Source organism: Neovison vison, chromosome 7, assembly GCF_020171115.1.
Source record: "Neovison vison isolate M4711 chromosome 7, ASM_NN_V1, whole genome shotgun sequence".
Taxonomy (NCBI): Eukaryota; Metazoa; Chordata; class Mammalia; order Carnivora; family Mustelidae; genus Neogale; species Neogale vison.
Window position 1 is genome coordinate 148418215 of NC_058097.1, and position 11248 is coordinate 148429462.

At 46.1% G+C, this 11248-nt stretch overlaps 1 protein-coding gene and 1 pseudogene across 1 annotated transcript; both read left to right on the top strand.

Moving 5' to 3' along the window:
* Positions 1 to 2580: 2580 nt before the first annotated feature.
* LOC122913495 (olfactory receptor 2AT4) lies at positions 2581 to 3552 on the top strand. Its single transcript, XM_044260206.1, has one exon. It carries the CDS (start codon positions 2581 to 2583, stop codon positions 3550 to 3552), a length of 972 nt encoding a protein of 323 aa, XP_044116141.1.
* Positions 3553 to 4179: 627 nt separating this feature from the next.
* LOC122913496 lies at positions 4180 to 7058 on the top strand (annotated as a pseudogene).
* Positions 7059 to 11248: the final 4190 nt, after the last annotated feature.

Sequence of the window (11248 nt, forward strand, 5' to 3'; positions counted from 1 at the left end):
CACTGGATTGAATATACCTTTAACCCTGACTCCTATCAGCAAGCAACTTCTCCAACAAAAGGCTGCCTCTGCCATTCCTCTCACTGTAGTAGGACAAAAAGCCATACACACAGAGGCAAGATTTAAAATATCCTGTTGTTTTTGTTTGCCTGCTTGCTTGCTTGTTTAAATAAGGTATAACTCAGGCGTAATAAAGCCTACAATATTAGGTACAGATATAGATCTAGCTATAAATATAGCTATAGCTCTAGATTCAGACATCATAGTCACAGACACAGATACAGATATTGATATACATGCAAATATAGATCTATAGGGGCACCCAGGGTGGCTCAGTCAGTTAAGCAGCTGCCTTCAGCTCAGATCATGATCCTGGGGTCCTGGGATCAAGCCCTGCATTGGGCTCCCTGTTCAGCGGGGAGTCTGCTTCTCCCTTTGCCCCCCAACCCTGCTCATACCCTCTCTCTTTCTCTCTCTCTCTCCCTTTCTCAAATAAATAAATAAAATCTTTTAAAAAAAAAGACAAATATAGATATATAAATGTAAATAGATCAGCTAAAGATATAGCATATTTTCAGCAACTCAGAAGGCTCCCTTGAGCCCAGCCTAGTCAAATCTCCCCACAAAATTGAGCTAATCAAGGCTTGAGTTAGGTTCAGTTTCAGTTTTCATAAGATTCATTCTAACTTGGATTTGCTCTTGTTCTTAAGGTATGGCCTCCTGGGCTGTGGATTGTTAACGTGGTGGATCTCTGTCTCCTCAGCCCTGAAAGATTATAGATTTGTTTCTACCCTTTGGAGGTTTTGAACTTAAGCTTTAGCAACCTTGCCACCTACTCCATCAACACACACACACACACACACACACACACACACAGAGAGAGCTTCAGATTTTTTTTTTTTTTTTACAGCTTCAGAAATTTTGAAAATGTTTTGAGGATAAGACCTTTATGTTTTGGAGGTAGGCTCTTTCCCTCTAATCTCTTAAGCATCATGGGATCTACCTTTTAGAAGTCTCTTTATTATTTTTTTTGGAAGCCTCAAGACCTGCTTCCCAAACTCTTTTGCATAGCCCCCAGATTCAGAAGCTGTCCCATGGGGAAAACCTGTTCTGCATTTAATTGTCTTAAATTTCCAGTTTGTTTTACAAACCTTTTTTGACTGCCAAAAAGCACTGCTTTTTTTCCTTTCGTCATCTGTGTCCCTCTGCCTGGGCCAAGTCCAATCCACGCAATGGTCCTCAAATCAAATGTTCCCAGGAAGGATAAGAACTGGTGATTGGCAGTTCACTTTGGAAAGTCCCTCCTCTCTGGAGTTCCAATTCATTTCATCCTCATGGAAGCCATGTTTCTCCAATTTATTTTAAAAAATGTTATCTGTGTAATTTCTCCAAGTTTTCCTAGTTGTTGCCATGCAAGAGTTGGGCCACCATGACCTATTACATCGTACATAGAAGTCCAGATATGTAGCTTAAGAGGTATATGGAAAAGAAATGCTACTCAAGGCATACAAGCAAGAAACAGGTTTTTTTTTTAATTTTTTCATAAACATATATTTTTATCCCCAGGGGTACAGGTCTGTGAATCACCAGGTTTACACACTTCACAGCACTCACCAAAGCACATACCCTCCCCAATGCCCATAATGTCCATAACCCCACCCCCCTTCTCCCAACCCCCCTCCCCCCAGCAACCCTCAGTTTGTTTTGTGAGATTAAGAGTCACTTATGGATTTTTATCCATGCATATATCCAGTTTGGAAATTTCTTCCCCAGCTTAGGTGTACTACAGCAAGGAAAGGGCAAGCCCTTTCTCAACACTCGCAGGTCCTGGGCAAAAGGACAGCTATCTCACATGTCTGAATATTCAAACATTACAAATAAGGTTAATAAATAAAATATATTGTGAAATAATAATAAAAAAAAAGAGTCACTTATGGTTTGTCTCCCTTCCAATCCCATCTTGTTTCATTTATTAGAAACAGGTTTAATAAGAATGTGAGAAGAAGCAGGTTGTGGAGAGCCTTGGAGACAGCAGCCCTTACAAGATGGCGGCGAGATGGTAGAATTTGAGTGAGTGCAAAACTAGAAACACAAGTGTAAGGACTTGATTTGAGAGAAGAGACATCCCAAGCCAGACAACATGGGACCCAAGATGAAGACCAGAAGAACTCTTTCTAAGCATTTTTCGCAATTATAATTCTGTAATCGACTGTTAAGATCTGACTTTCCCAGTAAGACGTGAACTCTCAGATAGGAATTTCGTCTGCTTTCTTCACCTTCATCACTGTATCACGTGAACACAACATAATGACTTCCGTCTGGTAGGTTATTATGAACTAGTAATTAATATTTGACCAAAGAAGAAAGGGAGGAGCTTGGGGTTCCCATGATAGATATCATAGATAAATACCACAACTTACAATCAGTCTACTAGAATTGGCTGTAAGTGACTGTGCTTATGCTAACTATAAACATCAAAAAAATGTCATTCCAGAGTCCTTTGTTTCTATGGTTTTCAGATATCTCCAGGATCCAGATGTTCCAGCTGCCTATCTCCCAGAAATCCAGCTCTGCTTCACTATGGAGGCTACAACCTGCAATGGATCAGCGGATGGATCACCAGTCTTCTACCTAGTGGGAATCCCCTCTCTGCCAGAGACCTTCTTCCTCCCTGTGTTCTTTATTTTCCTCCTCTTCTATCTTCTCATCCTTCTGGGAAATGCCCTGATCCTGGTGGCTGTGGTGGCAGAGCCCAGCCTCCACAAGCCCATGTACTTCTTCCTGATCAACCTCTCAACCCTGGACATTCTCTTCACCACGACCACTGTCCCCAAGATGCTGTCCCTGTTCCTGCTTGGAGACCACTTCCTCAGCTTTCCTGCCTGCTTATTGCAAATGTACCTCTTCCAAAGCTTCACATGTTCAGAAGCCTTCATCCTTGTGGTCATGGCCTATGACCGCTATGTGGCTATCTGCCGCCCCCTGCACTACCCTGTCCACATGACCCCACAAACTAATGCTGCACTGGCAGCCTGTGCCTGGTTTATCGCTCTCCTCCTGCCCATCCCAGCAGCGGTCAAGACCTCCCAGATGGCATATAACAACATCGCTTACATCTACCATTGTTTCTGTGATCATCTGGCTCTGGTCCAGGCTTCCTGCTCTGACACCATGCCCCAGACCCTCATGGGCTTCTGCATCGCCATGGTGGTATCCTTCCTGCCCCTTCTCCTGGTGCTTCTCTCCTATGCCCACATCCTGGCTTCGGTACTTCGCATCAGCTCCCGAGAAGGACGTTCAAAAGCCTTCTCCACCTGCAGCTCTCACCTCCTGGTGGTTGGTACCTACTACTCATCCATTGCCATAGCCTATGTGGCCTACAGGGCCGACCTGCCCCTCGACTTCCACATCATGGGCAATGTGGCATATGCCATTCTCACACCAATCCTCAACCCTCTCATTTATACACTGAGAAACAAGGATGTCAAGGCAGCCATCACCAAAATCACGTATCTCAAGACCCAGTCTTGGATAAGAACTCTCGCACTTTAGGCGCAGCTAATTCTGCACTCAGGACACCAAATAACAGTGCCCGAGACAGATTAGGAGCTCAATAAATATTGTTGAGTAAATAAATTAATGAATATAGAATGATAAAAGAGAATTCAACCAAGCAGACGGTTCCAACAGGCCAAGTCAGGTAGACAAGATGACACATCCATGCATTTCAGTCAGACTTCCCATTAAAATAAAAAGTCTACACCATTGGCATAAAGGGCTGAGCCCTTGAGGGCTGTTAATGATACTCATCTCGTTATCGGCTAAGTCTAGGGACAAATCCTACCCTCCCCCATTTATGTCCTAAGAGATGCCAGGGAGTTGATCTCTGAGGGATGGAGGGTACAGTTCCCATAGGAGGACCATCTTGAAAGAAAGTACCCAAGAGACCTGGCTAAAAGGAGAGAGCTTAGGATCTAATGGGTCATGGCTCCACAGCAAAAAGGCCTTACATGGAGATACCACAGGAGATACCCGTGTGGACCAGGGCTAGCCGGTGAGTAGGGCTAGGGATAAAGTGCCCCATGACAGACAGAGAATGCTGGGGTGGGAAAATGAGGCAGAGAGGCCAGGACCTATAAACCAGGACCAGGGATGAGGAAGAGAGATTGGGTGCACAAGATGGAGGCAACCAGGATCCAGGCTGGCTGTGGATACACGGGCTGTGGGACCTTAGACCTGGACAGATCTGGACAAGGTGTGCCTCTGGATGGGATTGCAAAGCAGCCAAGCAGAGGAGGGAAGAGAAAACTGCTGGACTCAGTGACCCCCGAGGACCCCTCTGGCCTTGACCCTCGGTGTTTCTGCCTCCCAGATGTCCTATTCTGCCTCACCCGGGACTGTTGGCCACAACTCCCTCTCTGAGCACAGAAATGCCCATGCCATGCAGTTGCATTCTTTCAGGTGTGAGAAAACCCCAGAGGCCCAACGTCTCAGAGTGGGGTTCGGAGAGTAAGGGATAAGCCTCTCAATTTGGGACAGAGGACTTTCACTCTTGGGCAAGGTCCTTGGGTCTGACTTCTGGAAGATTTCAAAGGAAATTTTGAATTGGCAGATACCATGTCTTGTTTCAGCACTCGCCAGAGGGAGACTCAGAAAGAAATATGAAATATAGATGTCTCTGATGTTATCAATGGAAAAAAAATGGAAAGGGAAACAGAAAATCTTGGTCCTAGTATTTTCTCCTCAAGTTTCTTCCCTGGAAACTTGAGCTTCTGGATCCTCCAGGAAACATGACATAGAAGAAAGAGCCCGTTTTTGGAAAACGAAGGCCTGAGCTCTGGTTGGGGGCCCTGCAGGTTGCTTGTGGCAGCTGGGAAAGTCCCTTTCATTCTTTCTTTTTAAAAAATATTTTTTTATGTATTTGAGAGAGACAGAGAGACTGGGGGGAGGGGAAGAGGAAGAGAATCTTCAAGCCGACTCCTCCCTGAGCGAGGAGCTCGACTCAGGGCTCAATCCCACGACCCTGAGATCACCACCAAGTGTCAGACGCTTAACCAACTGAGTCTCCCAGATGCCCCAACCCTCTGCCCTTTCTATACTCACTCTCTGGTCTTTGGGGAGAAAATTGTTGCATTTGAAAATAAAAATGTTTTTTTCCAGTTTTTACATTGTTGGTCTTCCACACAGAGGTGTTGGGAGAAGAGAGAGAAATTGGAGGTGACTCCAGGAAAATCACGGGGACACTGCTCATAGAGTCACCGGAATTAGTGAGACAGGAATACCGATATCTATATAGATTTCTCGGGGCCCTGCGTCCAAGGGACAAATCCAACAGGGAGGGAAAGTCAGTATTTCCCTTAGCTCAAACCCCCAGATCTGTGGGTTGAAAACCCAGAATCCCTTCCGGTTCCTCTGAGAGGGGTTCTTTCACCTTTGAGCAGCTACTGCAAGCCAGTTTCTCTCTATGGTCAATGCCCCCCAGGTCACATGACAACTTCTGCCCAGGCATCAGGGGCCTGCGGGGTATCGGGCATGCAATGGTTAAACAGAAGCCCCCCACTGAGCCGCGGCAGCCAACCTGAAGCTACAGAAGGTACCTATGTCCTATGGAGTCACACAGATGCTGTCTTGGATTCTTTGTTGCTGCCAATTGTGGGAGAAGCCACCATCAGTTCTGACTCCAATCAGGAATGATTCTTCCCATCAAGAGCATTTCCAATGTCACTCCCTTCACTGTAACCTGACAAAGAGCCTCACACCCAGAGACAACAGAATCCTTCCATAACACGTAACACAACTATAATTCAATAATTATGTTATTCGTTGCTTAATGTCTCTTTTTTCCACTAAAAACATCTCCATGAAGTTAGAGACTGTCTCTGTCTTGTTCAAGTATTTACTCTATACTCAGCATGTGACACATGGTTGCATATTGTAGACACTTTCCCATACTTGATTATAAAAGAAAAGAGGGTAACCTTAATTATGCAGTGATAATCACAAAATTCTAATTCCAGAAGCATTGATTGTTCTGATTTCCAGATATGATTTGTCCCCAGATGTTTCCACTCCCTACTTCCTGGGCATCCATAGTAACCCACCACAGAGACCATAGCCTGTAATATATCAGAGGAGTCCTCAGCCATCTTCTACCTGGTGGGCATTCCCTCTCTGCCTACATCCCTCTTTCTTCCTATCTTCTTTGTCTTTCTCCTGCTCTATCTGCTCATCCTAGTGGCTGTGGTGGCAGAGCCTAGCCTCCATAAGCCCATGGACTTCTTTCTGATCAGTCTCTCAGCCCTGAACATCCTCTGCACCATGACCACTGTCCCTAAGATGCTGTCCCTTCTCTTGCTTGAGGACCGCTTCCTCAGTTTCCTCTCCTGCTTCCTGCAGATTCACCTCTTCCACAGCTTCTCCTGCTCAGAAGCCTTCATCCTGGTGGCCATGGCTATGACCACTATGTGGCTATCTGCCGCCCCCTGGGCTATACGCTGTCCTCATGACCCCCACACTGATGCCACCCTGGCAGCCTGAGTCTGGCTCACTGCCCTTCTCCTGCACATCCCCACCAGGGTGCAGACTTCCCACTTGGCCTTTGACAACACAGCTCACATCTCTCACTGCTTCTGTGACCACCTGGCTGTGGTCCAGAACTCCTGCTCTGACACCAAGTCCCAGACCCTCATGGGCTTCTGCATCACCATGGAGGTGTCCTTCCTGCCCCTTCTCCTAGTGCTTCTCTCCTGTGCCCATATCCTGGCTTTGGTGCTTTGCATCATCTCCCAAGAAGGACACTCAAAAGCATTTTCCACCTGCAGCTCCCACCTCTTGGAGGTTGGTACCTACTACCTATGCACTGCCATAGCCTCTGTGGCCTACAGGGCTGACCTGCCCCTTGACTCCCACATCATGGCCAATGTGTGTATTCTCTTCTCAGCCCTGTCCTCAACCCTCTCATCTGTGCCCTAAGGAACAAGGATGTCAAAGCAGCCATCACCAAAACGACAAGTCTCCAGGACCCAAAGAATGTGAGGAACCCTGATTCACAGGTGTAACTTTACCTACTCACAAATGCCAATAACAATAGAAGGAAAGGTGGAAAATTCAGATAGCCAGGTAGAACAAAAATCTCAAAATACAGCCCTAAGTGTTTCTCCTCCATTATAATAAAATAATGATTTCCTTTCCTTTTTTTAAAAAATATTTTATTTATTTATTTGACACAGAGAGAGACACAGTGAGAGGGAACACAAGTAGAAGGAGTGGGAGAAGCAGGCTTCCCGCTGAGCAAGGAGTCTGACGTGAGGCTCAATCCCAGGACCCTGGGATCATGAACTGAGCCGAAGGCAGCAGCTTAACCACTGAGCCACCTAGGCATCCACCTTTCCTTAATTCATAGATAAAACATAAAGGATTTTTCTATTCAATTTTTAAGTTATAAATCCCAAATCTCACAAGACTATGAAGATAATTGTGATCACAATTCCATTAGTTCAAAGAATTTTGAATCTCAGAGACTTCAAGCCTTTGACTAGCAAGAAATTCCATCTTTCCCCTTGTGTCTCTTCTTCCCTTATTTCTAGATGTCCCCAGGATTGCCAACAGATAGTGTGAATCAGCCTTGCCCTTTTCTGCTGTGGTAGCAAGTCAGAAATCCCCTTTGAGGAAAAAGTCTGACATTGCCATCCTCTAGGTCCTTGTTGCCTGAAAACTCACTGCCACAACAAATACTATAACACCAGTCACACGGGATATTTTCCTCTGGTTTCTAGACACTCGTGTCATAAAAGTAGAGCAGACCCTTCCTCTAGCTTCTGCTTAGGTAAGGGACGTTCCTTCCCAAACCTGTGTGGGCATCGAAGCGTTACAGTTCTTTTATTTCCCAGCCATTCCACAACAATGGGGAGCTAAGTAGAGAAGTCTCCCTTTACGGTTACTATGTTGTGTCTACTACCTCTACTCTTTCTCTTTTTCCTCTTTCTGGCCCTAGCAGCCCAGGCGGGCTGCTTATTCTCCACCCACCCCCCATACCAGATTGTCTCTTGAAGACCTGTCCAGCTTGTCCACACAGGGACAAACACCATGCAGCGAAAGTATCTGGGGGACCCAGGTGACAGATAACCTCATCTCTGGCTCATCACAGATACTCTCATTCCAGTTTCCAGGGTTCAATGTTCTGCCACTCATGGAGCTAACTTTAACCATTTTCCTGTTGCATAAAACCCAAGGTAGCTGGGAGTTCAACCGGTGATGCAGCTCAGCCAAGGGGAAGATTTGTTCCCAGACTCCGTGTTCCATGGTCTCACCAATCCTGTTGTGGTCAGAAAGGGTTTCTGGAAGCAGAATGACAGCAAGGCTCTTGGTCTCCTTGTTGACTGCCTCTGAGCAACTGGAATCTGGACTCATGCTCTTCCATCTAAATCACATGCACTCTGCAGCACTTGCCTTAGTCCTTGAAATTGGTCTCTAGACCTCCAAGGGACCACAATCCTCAAGGTCTAAAAAAAGACAACTTAGTAAGTTGCCTTGCCTCTGAGCTCCTTAAGCTCTTAGAATCTAACCTGGGGACGTGGAAGGGATTTTTTTTCTCTTTACTCCACTACCACCCGATAAACAACTCCACGAGTATCACCACATTACTACTGAAGTTCTGTCTTGTGCAAGTTCTTTTCTGGTACCAGTTTCAGATTCAGTTCAGGGCTGTGGTTTCCTGCGTGTCTCGCAGAGCCTGATGACATCTTTTCATCTTCAGTTCCCCTTCTAGAAGGAACATTGACCAAATCACAGCGGATTATGGTGCTACGGAATCCCAGGCTGGTTCCACCCCACTCACTGGGTCCCTCTCCTAAACATTTGTCAGAAGCAGACCTGAAATAATAGCAGCAACAATGATAACGATAATAACGTTTCCCGCCTGCAGCCTCACCCACCACGAGGCACAGTCAATGCATATCTCCTGGTTAAAACAATAGTTTCAACCTTTTTGCATCACAGGACACTATCAAGAAAGGGAAAAACCCAAGGATACAGATGTCGTGAAAAGAAGGGCCATCTGTACCCCAATGTTTATAGCAGCAATGGCCACAGTGGCCAAACTATGGAAAGAACCAAGATGCCCTTCAACGGATGAATGGATAAGGAAGATGTGGTCCATATACACTATGGAGTATTATGCCTCCATCAGAAAGGACGAATATCCAACTTTTGTAGCAACATGGACGGGACTGGAAGAGATTATGCTGAGTGAAATCAGTCAAGCAGAGAGAGTCAATTATCATATGGTTTCACTCATTTGTGGAGCATAACCAATAGCATGGAGGACAAGGGGCGTTAGAGAGGAGTAGGGAATTTGGGTAAATTGGAAGGGGAGGTGAACCATGAGAGACTATGGACTCTGAAAAACAGTCTGAGGGGTTTGAAGTGGCGGGGGGGTGGGAGGTTGGGGTACCAGGTGGTGGGTATTATAGAGGGCACAGCTTGCATGGAGCACTGGGTGTGGTGAAAAAATAATGAATACTGTTTTTCTGAAAATAAATAAATTGGGGAAAAAAAAAAAGAAAGGGAAAAACCGATCCCCAGAATGGGAGAAAATATTTGCAAAGCATACACCTGACAAGGGATTAATATCCAGAATATATAAAGAACTCCTACAACTTCACAACAGAAAAATTGACACAATTCAAAGGTGGGCAAAGGAATTAAATAGACATTTCTCCAAGAAGATATACAAATAGCAAATAAGCACATGGAAAGACACTCAACAACATTAGTTATTGGGAGAAGGCAAATCAGAACTAAAATGAGAAACCACTTCGCGCAAATTAGGATGGGCGTTGTTAAGAAACACACACACACAGAAAATAGCAAGGGTCGGTGGGGACGTGGAAAAATTGGAATGCTCTGGCATTGCTGGTGGCTGCTGAATGCAAAGGCCTGGCCTAGGGTATGGCCCCTAGTGAGGGCTCAGTATAGGACAGTGCTACCCAGGGGAGGGTGATTCTTGTGGTGATGAAAGACCTCACACAGAGTTAGAGGATGAAAACTATTCTGTGGTTATGTGCACTTGCATTTTTCCTGTAAGTGGACAGTTTGCCTCTGAGACCTGCTCTCCCCAAGAGGGACGCAGCCCAGCACAGGACAGATAGGCCTGCCTCCAGCCCATACACACGTACCTCCCTTTCCTCTTCCAAGCTTCCAGTTGCCCTAATTGGCCTCCAGTGGGGAAACCTTCTCGTTGAAGGGCCCTAATTAATCCCTAGGAATTCGGTTCCCCACATTCTCCCCTCGCTCCACTCCAACTCCCTAGTTACTTGTTCCAGACAGGAAAGGAACTTCATAGACTCCCTGAGGAAACAGAGGCTTGGGAGGGGATCGGATCATATATGTGGCCTGTGCCTACTACCGTAATGAGGCTCCAGGAGACTGTGCCTCATCAAAGCAGACCCTGAACTTAGAAGGTGAATGCTCAGGCCCCTTCCCAGCCCCTGTTCTGGCTTCAGGCCCACACCCACTGTGCCCCATGTCATAGGCATTGCACTCTCACCTGCCTCCCTACGAGCATCTCTGTTTATACAGCTCTTTCCCTCCCATGGCTCTGGAGACAGGGTCTGGGTCTCTGCCAGACTCAGGAGGTCCTGCCCTCATCACATCTGTTTCCATCACACACTCCTGCTCATCCTACAAGGCTCAGAGCAAATGCTCCTCAGTGAAGTCTTAGCCCAGTGCTAGACAGGCCACTCGCCCTCTGTGGGGCACCCATGGTGTGTGGCTCCTGGCAGAGCCCTTAGTGCTGAGGGCCTGGAGCAGAGCTGGTTGTGTGCGTGTTTTCTGGCCATGACCCCTGATCCATAAGCAAGCAGAAGCTGCATCCAAGGCAGAGGAGGCCCCAGTCTTCATTCTGCTCTATTATCATCTTTACTCCAAGGTGGATGATGCTCTGCATTGTGTTTGTAACTATAATTTTAAAATGGCTTTTGCAGTCAAAGAAAATTATGGAAGAAGACCTAGAGCTTTCCTTAGTTGCAAGACTCCTTAGAGCCTTTACTAGGTCCGTATCCACTGGGAATCTCTGAGAAGGTCATTGAGGATGCAGCAGTTCCTAGACTTTCTCACGACAGACCTTTTGACTCCCGAGGATCTTGTGGGGCCAGTACGCTATTGAACCAGTCCAGAAAATTCTGACGTAGATTGCAATTCACAGGTACTCAGTCCAATTGAAAGAAAATTATTTTATTTTATTTTTAAA